Source organism: Chlamydomonas reinhardtii, chromosome 2, assembly GCF_000002595.2.
Source record: "Chlamydomonas reinhardtii strain CC-503 cw92 mt+ chromosome 2, whole genome shotgun sequence".
NCBI lineage: Eukaryota > Viridiplantae > Chlorophyta > Chlorophyceae > Chlamydomonadales > Chlamydomonadaceae > Chlamydomonas > Chlamydomonas reinhardtii.
Window position 1 is genome coordinate 398,372 of NC_057005.1, and position 25,210 is coordinate 423,581.

A 25,210-nucleotide genomic window follows, 5' to 3' on the forward strand; every position below is an offset into this window, starting at 1 on the left:
TGGTTTAGGTTCAGGACTTCAGGTTCAGGTTTGGAACTCAAGTGGACGACGCATTGGCAGTAGCCGTGGTAGCGCTAGCAGTGCCGTGCAGGGACTCATGGTCGCCGCACTGGTGTGGACGTGAGGTTAGTACTGCGCAACCGGACATGTTCCCTTCGCACATCCGTTGCACTCATCTGCATTCACATGCGGGGCGGCTGGTGCCACCCCGTGATGGTCCCAGTGTCAGCCGTGTGAAACCGTGTGCGCTCAGAGGCAGCTCATGGAAACAGGGTCAGCCAAACGGCGCGTGCACGACTATATGCACTCCCACTCAGGGTACCGAGGCACGCAGCAGCACCGACGGCAGGGTGGCACGGTGGCACGGCAATGGTGAGGCCGTGGTGCGACGGGCGGACTAAACATTTCGAGCGTGCACGCCACAGGTCATGTGGCGGTGCGCACCACCTTGTAACCACACACGCACACGAATGTGATGCAGGCGGGTCCGTCATTGGCGGCATTGGGTGACAAGCACCTGCCATGCGATATCCCGCAGCATTACTTATGGCCTCCTGGCAAACCTGTATGTCCAGCCCCTGCCACCCGATTGAGCATGACACGCACTGTGCGGACCGCCCGCCCGCCCGCCCCTCCTTGCGCCTGCAGCACCCCAGCCGTGCCGGCTGCTCCGACCTTCCGACCTTCCGACCACATGCCTACCTGTGCTCCTTTCACGCTATCCGCCCGCCGCTCAAGACGCGTCGCTGCTTTGCCATGCTCTCTTCCTCTCACGCAGCACATGTGAACCCGTCTACCGTCTACGTCCTACCGCTCTCACTGCTGTTGCTAAGCCTACTCGCGTCGCTCACTCCAGCTGGAACTCGCTGTCCACGGCCTTCTGGGCGGCCTCCTGGTGCAGCGCCGCCGTGAACTCCAGGATGCGTGCAAACTCCTGCTCAATCACCTCCACACTCTGCTGGCCGGCGCCGTGCCAGCCACAGCCGCCGTCCTGCAGTCGCACAAGGGGTTGCCACATACTCAGGACAGCCGTCAGTGAGGCGGCGTCAAGAGGTGCAGCCGGTGCGAGAGGCAGCGCCAGACCAGGCGGAGGAACGCAGACCGGAGGCGGGGATGTCGGTGACGGCTTCACACGCCTCGGCATCATCCCCGACAGCAGCAGCAGCGAACCCCTCCCCAACCCGTGCTGTCTGCTGCCCTTTGTTCCCGCAGCTGTAACAATGCAAAGGCACCACTTCCCCCGCCCCCCCTTGGCTACAATTCCGCTTGTTCTCGGGGCTTCTTCTTGATCAATCAATCATGAATGTAGCTCCCCCCCCCCGCGCGCACCTCTGCGTGTTTCCCGCTGCCGGCGTCGTCCTCCAGCAGCAGCGCATACACCTCGTCGCTCAGCCCCTCCCGGTACCAGGGGTGCCGCTTCACCTCGTACAGGCTCAGCCGCCGAGCCGGGTCGTACCTGCCGGGGCGGGGGCCGGGCAAAGACACGGTACGTGGCGGAACACGCGCGACGAAACGCGGCAAGACAACCCATGAGAGTGATGCTGGCGCCTGACTGGGTGCAGCGAAGAGTTGAGAACCACCGTGGGTTTGAGGCTTCCATCAACTGTCCCCGCCTCACCGCCGCGCCCCGCCACCACGCCCGCACCCACCTGAGCATGCCTGTCAGCAGGTCCAGCAGCCCCGCACTGGCCGCCACCACCGGCTGAGGCCCCGCCGCCCCCGCGGCCGCGCCCGTCCCCGCGCCCGGCTGGGCGGGCGGCGCGGTGGGGATGAGGTGCGGCCAGGCCTCGGCCTTCATGTTCCTCAGGATGTCCCTGCACACACGTGTGTGGGCACGAGGGCGGGTGGGCGGGTGATACATTGGGGCGTGCGGGCATGTGCGAGGAGCAGGAGTGCGGAATGAAGGCTCATTCAGCGCGCGTGGGTCTTGAACAGGCCGCCACCGCCTTGGCCGGCAGCTTCGTCTTGCCCTTGGCCCTTTGGCCTTAGTGGCCTTCACGCTTTGGTCACGCGGCTTGCCCGTCACCTCTAAAGGCTTCACCGGCGGAGAGGTGCGCTTGGTCATGTTGGAGGTGAGCAACCCGCGGACAGAGAGGTACCGAGAGATCGGCTCTTCTGGGCGGCACCACAAGCTTCCCGTGTATCAAAATAATTACTAATTGTTATATAAGTGCGGCCGCGCACCTCATGTTGTGTTTGAAGTCCAGGGGCTTGCCATCCAGGGTGCGGTGGAAGGGCAGCGCGCCGAACACCAGCTGGTACAGCACCACACCGCAGCTGGGGGGTGGGGTTTGGATGGGGCGTGGTTCCATGCATGATATTGATTAAGACGATATGATGTTGACAGGTTGTTGCAGCGGGTTGAGGGGCTGCAGGCACTAGCCATGCGGGAGAGGGATGGAACGTAAGAGCGGGGGGGGGTGCTGGAGACAAGGTGGGCCTGAGGAGGGGTGCACACAACCCCCACGGCACACATGAAAGCGCCAGAAGCTCTCAAGTAACGATCCTCAGTGGCACCCACTCCACACCCAACCCCACCGCTACCTGAACACGTCGGCTTTGCGGCCGTCGTACTGCTTGGAGGTGAACACCTCGGGGGCTGGGTGGGAGGCGGGAGGTGGGAGAGGCAGGAGGGATGTAGCAGCAGTGACTAGCCGGAGGCGGGTTGACGGATTTATCGACAAGATTTCACCCCAGCAGGGACACCGGGGCCCGGAGTCGGGAGAGGGGTTGCAACGAGTTTCAACAGCACGATCCAAACAGGCTTGAAGGCGGCATACAACGGCGTGCCGCCGCACAAAGCGCACCGCACCGCACCTCGCCGCCCGTTCACTCACCCATGAAGTTTGGCGAGCCGACACAGGAGTTGGGCGCTGAGTCGTTGGAGCTCTTGGCTAGGCCGAAGTCCGCCACCTGTATCAAAGCGTTGACGGCACCGACCCAGTCACAAGCAGGCCCAGAAACAAACAGCACACCGTGAAAAATGAGGTGTACATGAGGTAAACACACAGCGGTGGCGAGGGGCAACATGGCTGCGTGCGGGGCAGCTTGCACGGCCACGGAGCGCGACACGTGCATCGCTATCGCCATAGCGGGCTATGGCCTGCTTAGGCTCGGGCCAGAACAGCCGTGCCCAGCGGTGGAGGCAGGCAAACCCGCACTTGGGTCGTTGGCCCCTACGCTGTTCCGGACATTGAAAATGCGTCGTGTCAACGGCGCTTGTACCTGCCCACATTCCATGGCCTTAAAGCCCGCCCGACCCCCTGCCAATGACCCGTCCCGGGTGCATCTCCAGCGAATGAGCGGCTGGTCGAGCCTCCGGGTTGCGCCGCCGCTGCTGCCCAGACGCCGCGCGCTGAGCAACGCCCGCCCTGTTCCGACACAGTGCTCACACAGTGCTCACAGCCCCCTGTCTGCAGCCCTCTCCCCACCCACTCACCCACCCGCTTTCATGCACCCAGCCACCCTCTTTCATCCACCCACCCACCCGCTCTCATCCGCCCCCCCACCTTGAGCAGCGGCTGCTCCAGTCCGCCGCCGCCCGTGTCCAGCAGCAGGTTCTCGGGCTTGATGTCCCTGCAGCGGCGTGTGCGTGTATGCGCGTGTGCGTGTTCATAGAGCGCGCAAAGAAAACAAGAAACCTGTGTCCCTCCCAGGTCACTTCACACACACACACGTACACACCTACATCTTTTGTATTACCACACACACGCCTGAAGTACCCCTGTCTTCGCTTTTCCACACACACGCACACCGTACTCACTCACAAACACACGGGGTCACGCGCACCTGTTGTACACGCCGTGTGCGTGGCAGTAGGCCAGGCCGTACACGAGCTGCTGCGTGAACCAGCGCGCCACCGGCTCCGCCAGCCGCCCGCCGCGCTCCGCCAGCCACTGCTTGAGGTTGCCGCCGTTGGCGTACTCCAGAGCCAGGTACAGGCGCAGGTCGCCGCTGGCAATGCCAACCTGGGGCGCGGTGGGCGGTGGGCGGGGGTTGAGGGGGAGGGTGGCGTGAGAAGCCTATGGGGCAGGGACATCGAAGAGAACAGACACACTGGAGCACAAACACGGCCACCTCCAGCACCACCACCGCCACGCCCTGCAGGGGGCCCTCCCCTGCCCTTTCCCTTGCCACCCTCACAGCGCCCCCGTTTCTGGGTCTCCAACGCCTTGGGCTTGGAGCTGACTCCCTCCCTCCCATGCACGGCGACCGCCCTGTCCACTCCTGCCCCCCCTCCCACCCCCCTCCCGCCCCCCTCCCGCCCCCCTCCCGCCCCCCCTCCCGCCCCCCTGTCCCCTCCTCCCGCCGTCCCTCACCTCCCTGAAGCCGATGACGTGCTGGTGCTGCAGCCGGCGCTGGCACACCACCTCGCGCTTCAGGTACTCCAGCGAGCGCAGGTCGCACTGCACCAGCGGCTTGAAGATCTGCAGGCGCAGGCGCAGCGGCAGGGGCAGGGGGGGGGGTAGCCATTCATGAACGGTTTGTATGAAAAATGGAAGTGCCGACTTCGGGGGACGGGGTGAGGTATTTGGGCGGTGGCGGTGATGAGGTGTGCATGTGCGTGTGCATGTTTGATACGGTAGCTATTGAGGAAACGCAGGCTTAGGACCCGAACCCAGCCCATGCAGGGCGGAGGCAGGGCGGACCGCGTGTCGGCGTCGCGGGTTTGGATTTGAGCCGTAGCTTTGGTCGTCCACGCCCGACGGCAGTGGACCAACCACGAGTGTGAAGTGCCAACAACCAGTGGAGGGAGGGAGAGGGTCAGTGACGCAGTGACGGCCGCCGGGCAGGTCAAAGAAGTGGGCGGGTCGCCTGGAGGAGGAGCTGCAGGAGCTCTACATGCCAACGTCCAAGAAGGAACGCCGGGCTCTCCACAGCCAATACGGGTCCAATATGGAGATCAAGACCGAACTCAATGTTGTGGGCGTGACCGTCCTCCTTCCCAAGCTCTTCGAGCTCTACCCGAACGTCCAGTTCAAGTTCAAGGCGGGGGACCTCAAGGGGACCTACTACGGCCACACGGACGGCAAGAGCTGCTACCTGTCCACTGACAAGCCCTGATTCACCACGACGACAACAGCTACAACTGCGAAAACCGGTGTTTCTCAACACCACCACCACGAACAAACGGTCAATGGTGGTGAGGGGGGGGAGAGGTCACACGGGGCGCGACATACCGCGGTCACTGCCTCCACACGCCCCCATGGCTCGCGCTCATCGTCTCCGCTTCCTATTAAGCCCCCAAACTCTTACCCAAACGATGTGGCCACATCCCCCTGTGTCGGCCCCGGCGGTCAGGCCGTCTCTCCCATGTGCCCCCCTCCCTCACCTTGACTGCAACCCACTGGTACTCATACGCCGGCTCCGCAGCCGGAGCGCCGCCGGCCGTCCCCTCGTGCGCCGTGCGCGCGTAGCTGTGATGCCCGTTCGCCGCCTGTGCACTCCCCGCGCCGGCTGCGCTGCAAGCCGGCTGCCCCTGCCCCTGCCCGCCGGCCGCGGCCGCTGTGGGGCCGCCATGGTGTGTCGTGCCGTTGTTGTGGTGGTGGCTGCCGCCGTCCAGGTCGATGCTCATCATGCGGTCGCCGCCGCAGTAGCTGGCCTCCGTGCCGGTCTGCATGGAGCAGGCGCCGCCCTGGGTGCTGGCGCCGCCGCTGGCGTCATGCGCGGCGGCTGAGGCGGCCGGGTCCGGCTGTGGCGGCTGCGGCGGCACCAGCGTCCGCAAGCAGCATAGGTAGACCTGGCGGCGGGGGTGGGTTATCAAAGGGACGCACGGAGGTGGCGTTTGTAATGTGAGGCTTTTGCATCTCGTGGCCAGAAACCCAGAGCGGCGGGGAACGCACGCTATTGCCGCAGAAGCTTGTACCGATTCGCTCTGGCCGAAACTCCCCCACCCCCACCCCACACACGGCTGCCTTTGCTCAACACCAAGCACCAGCATTCCGCGACCGTTGCTGAGACATGCTACGGCACACAAGGAACGTCGCTCTAACTGCCCAGACCAGGTAGGTGTCGCAAGGAGCGGGCAGCTGCCTGGCCCCTGGGCGACAGCACGCACCAGCTGCGCGCAGTAGACCTCGCCCCTGGTAGCCCCAAACGCCCGATGCCCCCTGTAACAAGTCTTAATTACCTTGCCGAATGAGCCTGTGCCTAGTAGCCTAACCGGGTGAGAATACCTAGCTGGGTCCAAACCAAGAGGATGAGGCGCGCTAAATGAAATCTGATTCGCCATCAGCCCCTATCAAATACACGTGCGGGGCTGGAAAAGCCCAGCCCGCGCGCGCGAAGAACGCGGGGGCTTGGCAGTCGACTCCGCTGTGCTTGCTTCAAAGTCGATATATGATCTACAAGATACGTTATTATCGTTAGGTTCTCTGATAAGCACCGGCTGTTTCAACGCGCGAAGGATACCTCTGGAGGCTCGAATTGCTGGGGTAGTTTGCGAGTAGTTCAGCGCGGCAGAAGCGATGAATCGGGCTTCATACCAGGAACGTCCGTTGTAAGGTGAAACAATTCAATGCGCCATTTGGTGGACGGTGCAGTTGCTGGCACGGATCTTGAATGCCCCACCCTTCGCTAGCCCTCCTTCCCCCTCCTTCTTGGTCCTGGCCCTCCGGGCATGAGACCCCGCTCGGATGACGTCCGCACTCATGCAGAATGCAGGTTATGAATACATGCGCATATTCAACTACAAACATGCACCGCGCGCTATTATCAAGTATTCAAGTTTGGGAAATGGTGCAACCTACTCTGGCATTGTGCGCATCCCGTTTCCTTCAAGCATCTTCGATATAATCCCGGGGCACGGGACGGGTGGTGGAACGCACCAAAACGTGAGCAGGTCTTTCCTTGCACCTACCAAGCAAGATTCCTCAGTTGCCCCTGTGAATGCCGGTAATGCCCAACCGTGGAGGGACTTGCCCACAGGACCACAAAAGCACCCATGTCCTTGCGTGCGCTGTCTGTGCACACCGCAAGTGCCTCAACACCGGCGCATTTCACACCCTCAAGCTTGCGGACCTTCCGCACCACCAAGTCCGGATCAACAGGTCGGCTTAAATTCGCCCAGTACCCGTCGCGCGCTAAACGCACCCAACGCCCCAAAACCAGCACCCCAACGCCCACGCAACGCGCATACCGCATCACCAACCACCCCATCACTTCTTGGCCGGTGTGGCGGGTGGGCAGCGGCTGGGCACGCGGCGGTGCAGCGCCGCCAGCACGTGCTTGCAGGCCAGGCTGTCCACCACCTCCACGCGCAGGCCGGGGAAGTTGAAGCGCAGCAGGGCGGCCAGGTACGGCAGCTGGCTGGAGGCCGGCGCGTAGGTGCCTGGTGGTGTGTGTGTGTGTGTGTGTGTGTGTGTGTGTGTGTGTGTGTGTGTGTGTGTGTGTGTTAAAGAGCACAAGGAAAACGTGTGTGTGTGTGTGTGTGTGTGTGTGTGCATGGGAGTGCGCGTGGGAGTGTGGGGCGCGGCGTTGGGGCTGAGTGCGAGTGCTTTCCCTCGGCAGCGCGTCCTATGTGCCAACGACCCTGCGTTGAACGAACCCAATGGGAAGGCCCACAACCGCCCTGGCGGGCTTGCCGCCTCACCCGAGTTGTTGTCGAACACCAACGTCCAGCCCTCCGCCTGCTGCCCCGAGCAAGCCGCAGCCGCAGCCGTCGCCAGCGCCGCATCGGCCGCCGCCTCAGTGGGGTCTATCCGCCCTGCCGGCGTGGACGCCGCCGGCGCCTCGGCTGCTGCTGCCGCCCCCGCCCCCGCCGCCCCTGCCGCTGCCTCGGCTGCCTCGGCTGCCGCCGGCACCGACTGCTGCAGCTCGGGCGGCATCAGCCCGGGCGGCACCAGGGTGAACTCGCCCGCATACACCACACAGTCCGCCATGTCGGCGTGCATGGCGTGCTTGGACCTGCGGCATGAACACGACATATGAATGCGGCACGGGCGCGGCTTGGGTGCGGCTTGGGTGGGGAGGGCATAATAAAGCGCTCAACCACAACGGCGCGCGCAAGCGGATCCACAGCACCAAAGTTGAGACACCCAACGACTGCGCGAGGTGCAGCTCCAGGTCAGGTGCTGCGCGGCTGGCTGGCTGGCTCACATGAAGTCGGAGAAGAACTTGGCGCCGGTCTCACTGAAGCACAGCGAGCCGTCGGCGTTGATGCAGTAGGTGTAGTAGCGCCGCGCGCCGTTGCGCACGCCGCCGCGCAGGAGGGCCACCAGGTCGCCGCCGCCGCGGAGCACGCCGCGCCGCTTCTGTCCGGTGCAGGCAGGGCGCGTGCAGCTTAGATGAGCTGGTTGGGGGGCGTTGAGCAGGCAAAGGGGGTCGGTTTGGTCTGGGGCCGGAGCGCGGCGATGCGGCTTGTGCAGACGGAGTGGGTGCGCCCGCCATGCCGTCGCCACGGCGGCGGGCGGTGGTGCAGCAGGGAAGCACTAGGGCGCGGCCCGGGCGACACACCTGTTTGCCGTTGTCCGCATACAGCATGTTGTGCTGCGTGTGCACTGCCGCCCTGAGCGCCTTCGAGTTGAACACCTGTGGTGGCGTTGTTGCGACAAGTCACCGCCGCAATTCACCGCCGGCGTCAGCACAACGGGACTGCATCGGGGCAGTGCTGCGGGCGCCACGGGCAGGAGCCGCGCACGTGGGAGCTCGTGAGGCCGCCAAAGCGCCCGCCCCGCCGCCCAGGCCCTGCGAGCAGCTCCCGCACTGGACGTCGGCACAGCCCGGCCCCGCACACCTGCTGCGCCTTGTCGTAGGCTCGGTTCCAGGGCTGCTGCGCGCCGTCGGGAAAGAACTCCTGTGCAGGCGGGGGCGGTTTGAGGGGGGGAGGAGGAGTTCATTCCCAGCCCAACTAAACCGGGAGTGGGATGGGGAGGTGTGTCAAAGGGCGAGAATAACTACAAGGCATCCAAGCAAATCTTCGTAGGGCCCCAGGAGCAAGCCCGTGCACAACCCAAGACACCCCTGCATCCCTGCCCAGCAGCCTGCCGCAGCGACCCTTCGCCCCCGGGCGTCCAGTGACCGCGGGACCCATCCATGGCATGCGGCTCAGGCCCACACACACCCTCACCCCTACTCCCCATGTCCCCACAGCCCGTCTCAACGGACGGCTACGCCCCTCCCCCAGCAGCAGCGGCTCACATTGAGTCCCGCCAGCCTCAGCTTGTATGCGGCGTAGGCGCGCCAGCCCGAGTCGGCGTCCGTGTGCCCCGTCAGCCGCCCCGCCACCCAGGAGCTGGCGGTGCGGTAGCGCACGGGGCCGCGGTGCAGCAGGTCGCCGGGGCCGGAGCCGCAGCCCGTGGTGCAGGGCCGGCAGCCCACCTGCAGGCAGGCAGGAAGGGCGCGGAGGGGGCGCGGAGGGGGCGCAGAGGGAGCGAAGCGGGGCGCCGTCAGGGCCGTGTGTTCCCCGCATGCCAGCTGGTCGCCAGTCCACTGGGCCTCATCCTCCCAGCCAAACCCATCCCCACTGCCGCACCACCACCAGTGCCACCACCACCACTGCCACCACCAGCCCGCCCCCAGCCCACCTGCGCCCTGCCCGCCCCCCAGCCCGCCCCCAGCCTCACCCCGAGTGACAACGTGCCGGCCGAGGGCCGCCGCATCGAGGCGTCGGCGCGCAGGGGCAGCTGCAGCTCCAGACCCAGGAACGCCGGCGCCCGCCCCATTGCGCTGTCGCCGTGCAGCCCCGCACTGCTGGCGGCGCTGCTGACGTCGCCCAGGCTGAGCCGGTCCAGATGAGAGGCGGCGGCGTCACCCAAGCCGCTGGTCGACATGCGCCCGGGGGTGCCGCCACCGCCACCGCCCCCGGCGCCGCCGGCGCCTGCGTCGCTGCCCGCCGCGCCTGTGGAGTGGCGGGCGATGCCTGGGGAGGAGGGCGGGCGGGAGCGCTGCGGCGAGGCGGCACGTGGCGTGGCGGCTGCGGGCGTGCCGGGCACCGATGCCGCCACGGACTCGGCGCTAGCGGTGGCCAGCATGGCCCGATCCAGGAAGTCTGTGGCGGGCAGGGGGGAGGGGGAGTGCAGGTGGTGGGGGCGGGCAGGGCGTGTCAACTGACGCGTCAAAGCACAGCCTGGGGGTCGGCAATGGGGCCGGCACCACGGGGCCACTGTGCATGAGGGGTGGCTCTGCACGCGCACGTCTGCTGCTTGTGACAGGGGCACAACCCTAGTTTATATGTACCGTACGTATGTGTGGGTGAAGAGCTATATAGAGCGTGTCAGCAACATGCGTGCCGAACACGCCTCCCCTTCCCCCAGCCAGGCGCCCGCCCACCTTCATCCAGCAGCAGCTCGCAGTCTCCCACGGGGTCGTGCGCCGTCAGGTGATCCTTGTCCATAACCTGCACAGCCGCACAGCCGCACAGCCGCACAGCACCCCGGAATGTGACTCCGTGTGCGACGACCCCCCATGGCGCACCACTCCAATACGTGCACACACGGCACACACCGTAACCCGGTACACCACCGGGTGCTCGACGCAGGCATACGTTTGCAGTGACTGGTCTGTACAGCATTACTTATCGCTCCACTGCTGGCATGGTCACCAGGCGCAGGGCGACCGCCCAGCACCCCCGGGCTAGCAGCCCCAGTCCCCAGCCCCCCCCCCCCGGCACTCACTGCCAGGTCAACAGCCCCTGGCCGCCGCACCTGAATGTGCACCTTTGTGCCGATTGGCACACGCGTGAAGTTTATCTCCTCATTCCACACCGGGTGCCCTGTGTTGTAGTGCACGTGGGAGCGGTACTCGAATGCCGCCTTCTCTTGGCCGGGCGTCATGAACGTCAAGATAAAGTATGGGTCCGCATGGCCGACAAAGTCCATCTTGGGCAGATCTGCAATTCCAGGGTTCGGCGGCACGAGGTGTGTGTGTGTGTGTGGGGGGGCGGGGGGTAGCCCACACTCGGGAGGAGTCCAGCAGGAGGGGGTGGGCGAGCGCGCAAGTCAACGAAGCTGCCCGTGTGCTGGGCCTCCTTAAAGCTTCCTTGCCATAACATCACAACATATGGTTGAACCACGAGCTGGTTTCTTGCAAGACAATAGCTGAGGGTCTCAGTGCGGTGCTAAATTGGGGGAGCTGCAAACTCCTCCCTCAGCTCCACATACCATGACAGCCTTTGACAAATAGGTCAATATCGACCAGCCGGTGGCTCATCTGTGTGCTCCGCGAATTCACAATAAAGTGGGAACGCGGGCCAAACTCAGGAACTACGCTGCTGGACTTGCAAGCATTTCGGATATTGCGAATGGACGTAGTGTGTTTAAGCCGTGCGATTTTAGAATGAAGGCGGGCAATGGTCGCCGAGTGAGGACTCACGCACCGCCCGGCAGGACGGCGGGTAGTTGGCGATGCAGGTGGAATCCTGAGGAATGCCGCTTTTGAAGCTGGCCCCCAAGTATCAGGCATAACGTGGACATTTACAGTGTGTGTCATGAAACAGCGCACGATCGCAACAACGCGTGTCCTGGATTGCAGGTCTGGCACCAGACCCTACCCCAGCTGACTCCCGCCCGTCGCTTCAGGTCCCACACACGGGAAACCCCTAGATGCCACACACCTCTAAGTGTCTCTTAAGCCCTACCTTACTTAACAAAGTCTTTATGCGCGCCATTGCTGACTGACTTCCTGTTTACTGTTTACTGCATCTGGACCTCCCTGGCAGCGTCAAGGCCTTCCCGCCGCAGTTAGGTCAGGCGCGCACCTTGCGCGACCACCCAAGCCGTTCCTCCAACCTCCAACCTCCAATGCCGCCTGCACTGCCACCACTTCACGAACCCAACGAACCCCCCAGCCCTCACATCTATTCTACAGTGGCGACGCGCCCGAGGCCGAGGCACCGCCCGGCCGCGGCTGCCCGTAGCGCGCCTGCTGCGCCGCCGCCGCCACCGCGAGCGCGCCGCCCACGCCGCCTGCAATCACCGGCCTAGCCGGCGACCCCGGCTGCCCCTGCCCGTGCCCTCCTCCCGCACCCGCCGCATGCGCCAGCCCGCTAACCGCATTCGACATGGCGGAGGTCATGGAGGCGAGCAGACCGCTGGAGGCGGCGCCGCCGGAGCCGCTGCCGGCTCCGCCGCCAGCGGCGGCGGCGCCGCCGCCGCCGGTGACGGCTGCGAAGCCAGCCGCCAGCGTGCCCACGGGCCCTGCTGCGCTGCGCCTGGCTGCTGCTGCCTGTATGGCTGCCAGCTCGGAGGGCGTGAAGCGCAGCAGGCGCGAGACGACGGGCATGGCGGGGCCGTCGCGGGGCAGGGAGCCGTTCTCAAAGAACTTGACCAGTGTGGCGCGCAGGTACTGTGAGAGTGTGCGCGGGGTGGGGGCCGGGGTAGGGGGGTGGGGGCCGGGGGGGGCGCCAGGCATGGCTGGTTAGGACAAGGCGATGTTGACACGGCGCAGCGTTACACAGGGGTGCGGGGGCGGTACAGCGGTGTGGTGGCAGCGCGGGCCCGCTGGCGCTGTGTGGACGGGACAGTGGCACACGAGCAGTGAAGAAGCACAGGCGCCCCCGCCTTGTCCTGCCGGCACATGCCTGCCTGGCGGCACGCCACAAGCGCGCAGCTTCCCCCCACATCCACCCGCGCCCTTAAGGGCGCGGGCCTGCCCCCCTCCCTCTAACCGCCCCCCCCCCACCCACCCACCCCCGCGCACCTGCACATCCTGGCTGCCGATCTGTGTCTGCGCCGTGAGCCGCGCCACCTCGGCCCGCAGCGAGGCCTGCGCCGCGTCCTGCAACTTGGCCAGCGCCTCCGTGTCCTCGTAGGCGCGCCTAAAGAGGGGAGAGAGAGGGTGAGGGGGTTGCAAGGATGTTTGGAAAAGCGGAGGGGGGGTTGGAGGGGGGCAGGGAGGTGACGGGGGGGGTTACAATTATGATTCTTTAAGAGGGGGCAGCCGAGCGGGGAGGGATTGGAGCAGGTTAGGGAGCGGAGCGCGATTCTGCAGTGTGGCTCGCGCCTGGCTCCCGCAACCCGCACTCTCGCAGACCCGTCCCCTCCACGTGCTGCTGCGCCCCGCCTCCCGCCCCGCTCACTTGTATTCCTGCAGGTCCTGCTGCAGCGCTGCAATCTGCTGCCGCAGCACACCCACATCGCCACCACCCCCGCCACCGCCACCGGCGCCAGCTGCCGCAACACCCGCGGGCGCCGCCGCCGCCTCTGCCGCCTCCGCCGCCGCGGGCGCCGCACCCGACAGCGACGTGCTGCTGCCGGGCGGCCGCCCCGAGGCACCGCCGCCCAACGAAGATGTCGAAGCCACGGACGGCAGCGGCCCGGCGCCTCCCCCGCCTGCGGCCGCCTGCTGCCGCGCCTGTCGCAGCTGTGCTCGCAGGGCGTCTGCCTCCGCGTCCTTCTCCTCCATCAGCGCGCGGCTCTTGTCGCGCAGCCGCTGCATCTCGTCCTGCGGGGTGGGCGTTGACATGATGGGCATCGGCATCGGCGCGGTGTGTGTTAAAGAGCACAAGGAAAACGTTGCGCAAAGACAGTGTATGCGATGCAGCGGCGCGGTGTGTGTGTGTGTGTGTGTGTGTGTGTGTGTGTGTGTGTTATAAAGAGCACACAAAACATAGCAAAACGACGCGGTGTGTGTGTTAAAGAGCACAAGGAAAACGTTGCGCAAAGACAGTGTATGCGGTGTGTGTGTGTGTGTGTGTGTGTGTGTGTGTGTGTGTGTGTGTGTGTGTGTGTGTGTGTGTGTGTGTGTGTGTGTGTGTGTGTGTGTGCGCGCGCGCGCGCGTGCAGTCGTCGTCGTCATTTTTGACGGTGGTGGCGGCCGGACAGCGACATGAGCCAGATGGGTACATGTGCACACACACATCCATGCATTTCCTCTCCAATTCTTCCATTTGTTTTTGTATTACACATGCGTTCGTCCCCCTGCGCTCACTCAAGCACGTACACACGCCCCCGGGCCCGCACCTGCAGCCCCGCGGCCGCCGCCTCCGCGTCCGCCTGCCGCTGCTGCGCCGCCGCCAGCTCCTCCCCCAGCGACTGGCCGCCCGCAGCCAGCTGGGCGCGCAGCGACTCCTGCGGGCGACCGGACAGGGCGGGAGGGAGGGAGGCAGGGGCAGACCAGGGCTGACGAGCCGAAGACGGAGATAGGACCCCAGCCCCCGACCACTTGGGCCCAAGCACCGCAACCAGCGCCAGCACCACAGCTGTAATGCTGCCCCGCGCCTCACGCCCCGCGCCTCACCAGCTCCTCCTGCTGACGCGCCAGCCCGGTCCGCAGCTCAGCCTCCGCCACCGCCCGCGCCTCCTCCGCCTCGCGCCGCGCCGCCTGCACCGCCGCCTCCGCCGCCGCCACGGCCGCCTCGGCCCTCGCCGCGTGCGCCTCCGCCGCCGCCGCGGACGCCCTGAGCGCCGCCAGCTCGCCGGGCGCGGCCTCGCCGCCGGTCTCCGACGTCCTGAGCAACGTGCAGGCAGGGGCCAACACACACCTCATCAGACAGGCAGCGCGACCTCGTCAGTAGAGATACAGCTGCAGTGGCAGCCGCAAAGCCCCACCAGTCCGCCCTGAGCGTCCACTGGGGCCAAGGGCTGCAGCCGCGGCAGCCGCACGAGAACGCAGGCCCCACCACGCCTCCCCGCCTCCCCCCCTCCGCCTCCTCCACATCGCCCGCGCACCTGCCGCCCCCGGCCCCTGCCGCCGCCGCGCCACCCCCTGCCCCCGCGGTCACGCCGCGGCCCTCCAGTCCGTCCACCAGCCGCCGCACCGCCGCCGGCCAGCGCTCCCGAGGCAGCCCCGGCAGCGCCTCCAGCTCGCCCGCCCAGCTGCGCGCCAGAGCCGCGCCGCGCCGCCGCTCCTCATCCAGCTCGCTGACCAGGCTCTCGTTCTCGTCCTCCACCTGCGGCAGCACACGCACAACCACGAAGCGCGCCAGACCCACATCATACACACACAGACACAATACGCAACGGCCGGTAGGTACCGTATGGCACGGGGGAGGACAGAGCGAGGAGGGCGGCGGTAGGGTGCACCGCCCGACCTGCCACGTTTCGCGCCCTGTCACGCACCGGCCACCTCTGCTGCCGTCAACTTTCCCTGGGACCCACTCCTGCCCGCCACACCCTCCCCACACACAATGACACACAATCACACACACACAGGCAATCTCACACGCAAGTGCCCACACCTGCTGCAGGCGCGCCTCCACGTTTGTGAGCATGGAGCTCAGGCGGCCCAGCTCCGTCGCGCTGCGGTCGCGCGCCGCCTCCGCCGCCTCGCAGCGGCCGCGCAGCACCTCCGCCGCCGCCAGCTGCTCGCGCGCCTCGCCCAGCGCCGCCACCGCCGCCGCGCGCTCCTCCCGCAGCGAGTGCAGCAGCACCAGCTGCGCCGCACACACGGACAGCGGGGCCGAGGGGCACACACGGCGTGGGCACGCGCGCGCACCACGTGTACGTTGTACCCCGCGTACGGCACATTCAAACCCCACACGGCGTGTGACAACGCCACGGACACCATGCGTCGCTTCCGGCAAACTCTTACGGCCAACCCCGCCATCCCCACCCGAGCCCCCCCCCGCCCACCTGATCCGCCAGCTTGGCGCGGTCGGCCTCACTGGCCGCCAGCCGCGCCTCCGCCTCCGCCGCACGAGCCTCCGCCGCCTCCGCCGCCGAGCGCGCGGTGGCCAGCGCCGCCTCCGTGGCCGCGGCGCGGTTGCGCGCGTCACTGGCCTCCGCGCCCGCGCTGTCGCCGGCGGCCCGCAGCGAGGCCAGCTCGGCGTGCAGGCCCGCCGCCGCCGCCCGCTCCGAGTCCAGAGCCCTGCACACGTACAAGTGGTACGTGCAGGTGTGTGTGTGTGTGTGAGTGTGTGCGCGCGTGCACACGCGCAACACGGTTTGGTGGGGCGCATCCCCCCCCCGCCCACCTCCTCGCCTCCGCCAGCTCCGCCTGCAGCTCCATGACGCGCTCCGCGGCCCGGGCGGCCTGGCGGCTCAGCTCGGAGGCCTCGGCGCGCGCCGTGTCCAGCTCGGCGGCCCGCTTCTTGTTGATGCCCTGCAGCCTATGGGTGTTTGAGGGGGAGGGGCAAGCGGCGTGTGCGTGTGTATACAAGTGCGTGTGTGCGTGTGCGTGTCAGTGTCGGGGGAAGCAATCACGCATATGTGTTGTGTTATATGTGAGCGTCACATGCGTGTTATATCATACGTAATGCGCGGCCGTGTATACAAGTGTGCGTGTGTACGCGCGCGGGGTGCAACGGCAAGAAGGCGCGGTTGCTGCTGCCGCCCCTACCTGTCGATGCGCTCGGCCCAGCCGCGCTCGATGTCGGCGGCCAGCTGCTTGGCAGTGGACTCCGACTCCACCGCCGCCGCCGCGCGCTCGGCCTGTGCCGCCGCCTCGTCGCGGGCCGCTGCCAGCGCCGCCTCCAGCTCCACCAGCCGGGCCTGCGCCGCCGCCGTGGCCGCCGCCACCGTCGCCGCCTGCTGCTTATGGACGTCTGCCAGCGCCTGCATGGGCGCAGACAGACACACACACACACACACACACGCACACGCGCGAATACGGTATGGACGACTACTGAGACTGGTTGTGGACTGCCTTTCGGTTGTTCACATGTTGGTCTTCAAGCCGCAGAGATAAGGCTGCAGCCACCCGCCGGTTCCCTGGCAGCCGCCCGCAACCGCCCGCACACGCACCTGCTCGTGCTGTGCCTCCAGCGACTCGAAGTGGCGGGCCTGCGGGGTGCGGCGGCCGTGTCTCAAGACGGAGCGCACTGAGGGGTGTGTGGCACGCACCCGGGTCCGACACAGCCCCGCCCCGGCCTCCAGCTGCTGGACCTCCTCACGGCACACCTCCCACACCTCCCACGCAGTCACAGGCAGTAAGTCGCGCAAAACACGCGCTGCCCTCCCCCCACGCGCTGCCCTCCCCCCACGCGCTGCCCCCCCCCCATTTCACCTGCTTGTCCACTGCGCGGCTGAGCGTGGCCTGCAGCGCCTCCAGCTGCTGCCGGTAGCTGGCCTCCAGCGCCGCCACCTCCGCCTGAAAGCCCGCCGCATGTGCGCGTGTGTCAGAGGCCGGGTCAAGCGCACAAGGTGTCCGCCACCACGGAGGCACCGTCACACTGCGCCCGTGCCTCCCAACAACTCAAGAAGAACACAGCACGAAAGTGCACACCGTGTCCCCTGCACTTTTCATACCCCCACGTTTCCCCATATGCCCCATGCGACCCCATAACCCAGACGTTCCACAGGCTCCTTACGCCCAGCCGCCCACGCCCCCCCCCCCCATCCCCCCTCCTTGCAGCGCCTCTGTTTCCTTACGGGATTGGTTCAGAGTTGACCCCCCCCCCCACACACACACACCCACACCCCCACACACCTTGGGCATGCTGCTGGCCCTCAGCGCCTCCAGCGCCGCCGCCTGGTCGCGCAGCTCGGCCCGCAGCGACTCCGCCACGTTGAGCGCCACACGCAGCTCGCCCTCGGCGGAGCGGGCGGCAGCCTCCGCCGCGTCCAACTGCGCAGGTCGGCGGGACGGGGGATTGCACTCATGATTCAGAAGAAGCGGAGTTGTAGCCAGAGGCAGGGGGGAAGCCGTTCATGTGAAGGACGACACAAGTAGGAAGGGTCGACGTCCCCCGGGAGGCCACAGGCGGAGGACAGGCACAGTCAGCAGCAACTTGGAGGGTGGTCAAAAGCAGCACTAGGGAGCCGTCCCAGTCCTACATTCCACCGCCATCCATGCCCCCATAACCTGCACAATACAGCCCCCGCTGTGCCGCCCGCCCGCACGCCATGCCGTCAGCCGCCATCCCTCACCCGCGAGTGCACGCTGTGCGCGCTGACGTCCTCACTGCGGCGGCGCTGCATGCTGCCGCCCGCGGCCGCAGCCAGCCGCGGCGGCCCGTGCAGGCCCGCAGGGTCCAGCCCCGGCCCCGCCGCACCCATGACGCCCTCCGCCTCCGCCTCCGCCTCCGCCACGGCCTCCAGCTCCGCCGCCTCGGCGGGACCGATGGCACGTGAGGAGAAGGACTGCTCATAGGAGGGCGGCGCCGAGGCGCGGGGCGCAGCGGCCGCCGGCGTGGCCGCGGACGCGGCGGCGGCGGCCTGCACGGCTGCGGCCAGCCTGTCGGCCAGCGCCTCCAGCTCTGACAGCCTGTGGTGCATGATGGGATGATAGGATAAAGGCCGCCGCATTCGGTAAGCAGGTTAATGGCCCCGTGACCACCTGAACCAGATTCACTGGCAGGGCACACGCGGCCCGCTTGCAGCCGTGAAACTTGTTGTGGCGCAGCAACACGTACAGCGCGTCTGCGCGCGCCAGGCCCTCACGCCTGGGCGCACACGCGCGCACACACAGGCCGCCGCACCTGTCCGACAGCCCGGCCACGCTGCCGTGCGAGCCGCGCGTCGCGTCGAAGAAGGGTTTGAAGGTGGAGGCGGACGCCAGCAGCTGCCGCATCAGTGCCGTGAACTCGGGCGGGATGCTGGCGGCAGCAGCAGCGCCGCCGCCAGACGAGGAGGAAGCCGAGCCGCTTCGCTCCGTGCCTGACGGCGCAGAAGCGCCGGCGTCAAAGGACGAACGGGCAGAGCTTGTCGCTACGGCTGCGGCGGCGGCGGCCGCCAGCTGGGCCTCCAGGTCCGCCACTCGCGCCTGGTGGGCCGCCACGGCGTCGTGCGCCTCCGCCAGTGCGGCGGCGGCCTCAGCCTTGCAGCCGTCCAGTGCGGACTCAGCAGCTGCGGCGGCGGACCGCGCCTCTGCCAGCGCCGCCTCGGCAGCGGCAGCGGCGGCCTCCGCCGCCTCCGCGTGCGCCGCCAGTGCCGCGGCCTCAGCCCTGGCTGCTGCCGCGTCCGCCTCCGCAGTGCTGGCGCGCGCCTCCGCCACCACGGTGCGCGCCTCAGCCGCCGCCGCCGTGCTTTGCGCCTCCGCCAGCGCCGCCTCCGCGGCCGCCACTGCAGCGGCGGCAGCCTTCGCCTCCGCCTCCCGCTCCCGCTCCTTGCCCACGTCACCCAGGCGGTGCGCCTCCGCCGCGGCCTCCGCTGCTGCGGCAGCGGCAGCTGCCGTCTCTGCCTGCGCCGCCTCCAGCGCCGCCGCCGCTGCCCTGGCCTCCTGCAGCTCCGCACGGCTGCGCTCCAGCTCGGTGTGCGCGTCCGCCGCGCGGGCCGCCGCCTCTGCCGCCGCCGCCTGCGCCGCCGTCAGTGACTCCTCCAGGCGGCGCGCCTCCGCCTCCGCTGCCGCCGCCGCCTCGTCCGACACCACCAGCTGCGCCTCCAGCTGCTGCCGCATGGACACGGCGGCGCCGGCGGCGGCCTCGGCGGCCTTGGCGCGCTGCTCCGCGTCCGCCAGGTCCTGTATGTAAGTGTGGTTGTGGTGGGGGTTAACATTCGTGCTTATTCACCGGGGGGCGGGGGCGGGTGCATGGGTAAGGGTGCACAGGAGGAGCACGTGAACACAAGTGCAACGCATGTACCCGCTCTCGTCTGTGACCGGCAGGCGTCCGTGCCATTGCAAGACGCGCAATTGCGCACCTGCATGAGGTTGGTCATCTCCTCCTCCAGCTCAGCCAGCCGGTCATGCGCATCGCCCTCGCCGCCGCCCGTGCTGCGCCGCGAGCGCTCGCCGCTGCCCCCCTCACTGCCGCGGCGCTGCCCGGCGCCGTCAGCCCGCGCCGCCGCCGCCTCCGCCAGGGCCTGGGCCTGTTGCGCCTCCGCCAGCCGGCGCTGCAGCTCCTCCAGCTCCGCCTCCGCCGCCGCCAGCCGCGACTGCGCCGCCGCCGCCTCCGCCACCCGGCCCTGCAGCTGCCCTAGCAGCGCCACCACGGTGCCGCCCAGCACCGCCGCCTCCTCGCCCTGCGCCGCCGCCACGGCCGCGGGAGTCGTGGCCGCCGCGGCGGCGGCTGCCGCGTGGTGGTGGGCGGCGGTGCCGTTGGGCGTGCGGCCGTTGGCGGTGGCGGTGGCGGCCTCTCCGGCGCCGGCGTGGTGTACCCAGCAGCCCAGCAGCTGCTGCACAGTGCGCTGCAGCGCTGCCAGCTCGCTCTCGTAGGCGGCCAGCCGGGCCTGAGCCGCCGCCAGCGCTCCGGCGTCAGAGCCAGCCATCGCCGCCGAGCCAGCCGACGGCTGATGCGGCTGCAGCTGCGGCGCGGACGCCTCGGGCACAGACGGCGACGGCACGGCCTGCGCCTCCGCCTCCGCCTCCGCGCCCGGCTGCTGCTCCCGGTGCTGCGCCTTGTCGGCATCGCCATCCCACGCGTCCCAGCCCTCATCGTCGTCGCCCCAGCCGTCACCGGCCGCTGCCTCCGCGGCAGCAGCCTTCTTCGCCGTCTTGGCCTCAGCCGCGTGCCGGCTCTCGGTCTGCTGACCGTCCGGCTGCCCCTCCGCAGCGGCCAGCGGCGCGGCCGTGACCGCGGCACTCGCCCCGCCTGCCGCAGCCAGCTGCGCCCGCAGCGCCTCCAGCTCCGTGTCCCTGGCCGCCAGCGCCGCCTCCAGCGCCTCCTGCTCGCCAATGAGCGCCTCCTGCCGCGCCGTCAGCGCCGCCAGCTGCGCCACCAGGTCCGCCACCAGCTGCTCGTCATGGGCCACCTCCTCCGCACTCAGCCCGCCGCCCGAGGCCCCGCCCGAGGCCCCGCTTGGGGCCCCGGCCACCGCGTCCGACTCGGTGTCCGTGGATGCCGCCGCCAGCGCGGGCGCTGCGGTCTGTGTGGCGGCGTTGTCGAGGGCGCCGGCGCTGGCGCCGGCGGAGGTGGCGGCGTCGGCGGTGGGCGTGAGGCCGCTGGTGTCGGTGGCGGCGGCGGGCATGTTGGGCGGAGGCATGCCGGAGGTGTCCGTGCCCGTGTCGCTGAGGTCAACGGCCCGGGTGGAGCAGGAGGCGTCGGCGGTGGCGGTGGCGGTCGCGGCTGAGGCCTCCGTGTTGGTGGCGGCGTGGGCGCTGCTGCTGCCGCCGTCAGGCCCGGCGGGCAGTGCTCCGGCGCTGCTGGTGCTAGCGGTGGCTGGCGCGGCGGCAGCTGCCGCCGCCTTGGCCGCCGCAAGCTCAGCCTCTGTCTCCGCGGCCTGTGCACGGCGGCACGGCAGCACGTTTCCATATGCCTGGCATTCCTCAATCCCCCGCAGTCCGCACCCTGGCCCGGTGGATGAACTCCCCCGCTCCTGCTCCCTCATCCAAGCCAAGCCCGGCCGCCTAAAACCCTAAAACCCTTGCCCTCACCCCGCCCGCCCCCACCTTGCCCGCCGCCGCCGCCAGCTGCGCCTCCAGGTCGGCCCTGCGCTCGCTGAGCTTGTCCATGCGCGCACGCAGCTTGTTCATGGCCTCACCCGACAGCTGGGCCTGCGGGGCATGTGCGCGTGCGTGTGTGCATGTGTGACTTTGTATGTGTGTGTACATGTGTGTGCGTGTGTGTGTGTGTGTGTGCGTGTGTGCGCGTGTGTGTGGAGGGCGGGGGCCGCGGCGGGCAGCGGCGTAAGTGCGAGCAAGCAGGGGATTTAGGAGTGACGCCGGGCGCGCGGGCGTTGTGAAGAGAGTGCGGATGCGGACAGTCACGAGAGCGCGAGCGCGGTGTAGACTGTAGTCGTGTAGAGCCACGTGACCACTGGCCCCGCGGCTGACGGGGACGCAGTCACACACCTGCTCCTGCGCGCGGTCCGCCTGCACGCGCGCCGCCGCCGCCTCGTCCTGCGCCGCCGCCAGCGCCGCCTGCAGCTGCTCGATCTGCGCCACTGCCTCACCGTAGCGCTCCTCAGCCGCCGTGTAGTTGGCCACGATCTGCTCCGCCTCGTGCTCCTTCTCTGCGGGTGGCCAGACGGGGGCCACGCCACGAGGGCGACAACGGCGTTGAGATGCTTGCCATCATCAGAGCGCCGCTGCAGCGTCTGCCGCGGCCTCCACTACCTGACACTGCTTTCCCTACCAGCCCCCGACACGAGGCCGGAGCTATCCACGCACGCTGGCCCTCCCTCCACCCTCCAGGCTCCGCCAGCCACACACCCCCACCCACCCGCCCAATGTGGTAATGACTTCGTCTGCAGTCTTCAGTGCATCCTGTACCGCCTTCCAAACATCCTTGCAACCCGCCCCCGGTCATTCGGTCACTCATGATCTTCGCCCAACTCCTTCCTCCCCCTCACCTGTCAGCTCCACGATGCGCTCCGTGCTGCGGTCCAGCTTGCGCTGCGTCACCACCAGGTCGCTGTACAGCTCCGCAGCCCGCTGCTCCGCCGCGCCCTTGCCCTTCACAGCCTCCGCCGCCTCCTTGGCAGCCGCCTCCGAACGGCTCCGCGCCTCCGCCGCCGCGGCGCGCTCCTTCTCCAGCTCGGCCTCGGCGGCTGCGGCGCGTGACGTGGCCGCCGCCAGCTGCCCATCCAGAGCCGCCAAGCGCTCAGCCGCCGCCGCCAGCTCCGCCTCCAGGGCAAATGCCCTCGTGGACGCGGCGTCCAGCCTGGCCTGCAGCTCCTCAACCGCCTCTGGCGTAGCCGCCGGCACCGCAGCAGTGGCGGCCGCCGCCGCCGTCACCTCTGCCATCTCCGCCGCTGCCTTGGCTTCTGCCAGCTCCGCCTCCAGCTCAGCAATGCGCGCCGCCGTCGCCTCGGCCGCATCGGCCGTCGCCTCCTCGGCTGCCTGGCGCGCCACCCCGCCCGCCCGCTCCGCGGCCTCCCGCGCCTCCGCCAGCGCCTTCTCAGCCGCGGCGGCGCGCTTCTCAGCCGCGTCACGCGCCGCCTTCGCCTCGCGGCCCTCCTTGCCCAGCATTTCCACCCGCTTGCGCAGCTCCGCCGCCGCCGCCTCGCCCTCGCGCGCCGCCTCCGTGGCCGCCGCCGTCGCGACCTCGCTGACCTTGCGCCGCTCCGCCTCCAGCTCCGCACGCAGCCTCTCCACCTGTGCCTCCAGGGAAGCCATGTCCACGCCACTGGTGCCGCCGCCGCTGCCGCCGCCGCCAGCGCCTGCAATGGAGCCAGCCCGCGACGGCGACGCCGTTGTAGCTTTGAGCTTCCGCTCCGCCGCCGCCAGCTTGTCGTTGGCCTCCTCCAGCTGCTCCTCCAGCTCAGCGACGCGCCACGCCAGCGCCTCAGCGCTGGCGCTGTTGCCGGCGGCGGCGGCACCGCCTCCGCTGCGCCCGCCCACCGCCTGCGCCGCCTTCACAGCCGCCTTCAGCTCGTCTGCCTCCTCCTCCAGTTCTTTGATCACGTCGCGCGCGTGCTGCAGCTCCTCGCGCAGCGCCGCCGCCTCACCGTCGCCGCCCGCCGCCGCAGCGGCGCCGCTGCCGCTGCCGCTGCTGGCGCGCAGTCGCGCGGCCTCCTCCTTGGCCGCCGCCAGGGCCGCCTGCAGCGCGCGCAGCTGGTCGCCGTGGCTGGCCTCGGCGTGGCGCGCGGCGGCCGCCATGCTGGACATCAGGTCCTCCACCTTGCACCTGCAGTGGCGGCCGCATGACAAGCCCCGCAGGCAGTGGCGGCCGTGAGGTTTGCGCGCGGCCTGGTTGTCGCGTGGCCTGGGTGCGACTGGCGGCCTCTCGTTGTCCCGTCAAGCCGGCCCCGTCCCTGCCTCCAGTCTCCTGGTACCCGCCCTCCCCTGACCCCGTCCCTGACCCCCTGACCCCGTCCCTGACCCCTGACCCCGCCGCTGCGAGCCGCGCACCTGAGCCGCGCGTTGTCCGCCTGCAGCCCCGCCGCCTGCCCGTCCCGCTCCGCCAGCTGCTCCGCCAGCTCGTCAATGCGCCGCTGCTTGTCCTGGACCACCTGCAGCAGCACAGCGACGCACGCAGAGGGTAATACTTATTCTTCTCATTACTGTCGCAAACACACTGGCCCGGGTAGGCGAATGCTATTATCCATGCAGACCCCTGTGCCAAAATGCGCTACGCATGCTACTGCCCCGAAGCGCTCCACCGCACCCTCCAGCACTCCTCAATACCCCCAACGTCGCTCGCCAACGCCAACTCTCCCCTACCCCCTGCCATTGCCTCCTCCCTGCTGCTCCCGCCCCTCCCCCCGCCCCACCCCCCCCACCCCACCTTGGGCAGCAGCGGCTCCATGGCCTTGGCCCCCTTGAGCGCGAACAGCAGCTTGGTCTCCAGGTCCGCCAACTGGCCCCGCAGCCGGGCCGCCTCCTCCGCAAAGCCGCGCGCCTCCTCCAGCTCACTCTGCAGCATGCCGTTCTTCACCTGCAGCCGGAGGGGGGAGGGCCGCCGGAGCGGCGGATGGGAACCGGCGGGAGGGGCGATTAGGGTTTGCGGGTTTCAGACAAGCCTCGCCACTGTACAGGCTGGTGGTGTGGGTCGGCTCTCCCCAAATACACCAGTGCAGGCCTTGACTTGGCGCGGTCCAAGGAGTCGTCTCCACAGCCCTTGCTGAACCCCATCCCTCTCTCAGTGCGCACTGTGCACCTATACACCCTCACCGACCCCCCACGCCGCCCCCCCCCCCCCACACACACACACACGCCGCATGCCGCCGCACCTGCAGCTGCACCAACTGCTGCCGCAGGATGGCGCTCTCCTCCGCGCCCTCATACGGCGTCTGCACGTGAAGAAGGCATACGTCAAGTTTGCGCCGGTAGCTGAGCCTCCCATTCGCTGGTCAGCGCTCCGGAACCCCCCACCCGCCGCATGAACCCTGCTAGGTCGCGCCCCACCTGCAGCTCCAGGGCATCAGAGGGCTGACGCGCGTGCAGCGTGGGGGCATCGCTCCCCGTGCCGCTACGGGCAGCACGCGCGGAGGGGGCAGAGGTGGCGCCTGCGGGCACATCCGGGCCCTGCGAGCGTCAACCGACACCGCTGGCGACGCAGTTACCAGCAGCTGGTACCCCTGGCTCCCCTGGCCTAGAGCGACGTATGAGTCCGCAGCAACGCGCATTGCTGGCGGTGATGAAAGGCAGCGAGTGCTGGAAATGAAAGCAACTGGGCGCGATCGAACTACAGCTTCGCCCACTCCTGGCCTTGGGCCCGCTGAAACAGCACAAGATCACCTGTTGTGGACTTTGTTTGCACTTGGGCTTGCGCTAAGGCCTGCTCCGCCTTTTTGGTGAGACTGCCGATTCCCTCTTGCAAGTTCTTGCCTATCGCTCCTGACGCGATGCTATTCATAAATCCTTTCATCTTGCAAGCACTTCACGTGTCCCCTGTTGAGGGAAACACAAAGAGCTCCAGGAATCAAGGAACTGAAGACTTCAGGCCATTCTTAATAACAGTGGGTAATGCTATGCTGTGCGGCCATTTCGCAAAGGGAGGATATTTCCAGTGCGGTAAGCTGATGGGATTCATTAGGGGGGTTTCCTGGGGGGGCGGGCTTGGATCCTGAGTCCC

At 68.3% G+C, this 25,210-nt stretch overlaps 3 protein-coding genes across 3 annotated transcripts; all 3 read right to left on the reverse strand.

Annotated features, from left to right (window-relative positions):
• Positions 1-2: 2 nt before the first annotated feature.
• CHLRE_02g076000v5 (uncharacterized protein) lies at positions 3-6,438 on the reverse strand. The gene is made up of 11 exons (XM_043059152.1): positions 6,131-6,438; positions 5,333-5,740; positions 4,320-4,427; positions 3,790-3,968; positions 3,510-3,576; positions 2,838-2,913; positions 2,545-2,599; positions 2,185-2,277; positions 1,650-1,814; positions 1,330-1,456; positions 3-991 (listed from the first exon to the last, which is right to left on the reverse strand). The coding sequence occupies exons 1-11, from the start codon at positions 6,230-6,232 to the stop codon at positions 848-850; spliced, it is 1,524 nt and encodes a 507-aa protein (XP_042926786.1). The 5' UTR covers positions 6,233-6,438; the 3' UTR covers positions 3-847.
• A 54-nt stretch (positions 6,439-6,492) lies between these two features.
• Positions 6,493-11,238, reverse strand: CHLRE_02g076050v5 (uncharacterized protein). Its single transcript, XM_043059153.1, has 10 exons — positions 11,100-11,238; positions 10,644-10,828; positions 10,270-10,336; positions 9,564-9,988; positions 9,139-9,318; positions 8,735-8,794; positions 8,455-8,529; positions 8,098-8,252; positions 7,592-7,905; positions 6,493-7,330 (listed from the first exon to the last, which is right to left on the reverse strand). Exons 1-10 carry the CDS (start codon positions 11,146-11,148, stop codon positions 7,158-7,160), a joined length of 1,683 nt encoding a protein of 560 aa, XP_042926787.1. The 5' UTR covers positions 11,149-11,238; the 3' UTR covers positions 6,493-7,157.
• A 161-nt stretch (positions 11,239-11,399) lies between these two features.
• Positions 11,400-25,138, reverse strand: CHLRE_02g076100v5 (uncharacterized protein). The gene is made up of 24 exons (XM_043059154.1): positions 24,874-25,138; positions 24,541-24,641; positions 24,366-24,425; positions 23,921-24,070; positions 23,545-23,645; positions 22,044-23,320; positions 21,544-21,704; positions 21,142-21,246; positions 19,455-20,972; positions 18,296-19,275; positions 17,745-18,081; positions 17,305-17,442; positions 16,882-16,965; positions 16,620-16,658; positions 16,216-16,430; positions 15,851-15,985; positions 15,510-15,744; positions 15,116-15,310; positions 14,607-14,827; positions 14,176-14,386; positions 13,899-14,006; positions 13,016-13,380; positions 12,637-12,754; positions 11,400-12,282 (listed from the first exon to the last, which is right to left on the reverse strand). Exons 1-24 carry the CDS (start codon positions 25,001-25,003, stop codon positions 11,800-11,802), a joined length of 7,467 nt encoding a protein of 2,488 aa, XP_042926788.1. The 5' UTR covers positions 25,004-25,138; the 3' UTR covers positions 11,400-11,799.
• Between the last annotated feature and the right edge of the window lie 72 nt (positions 25,139-25,210).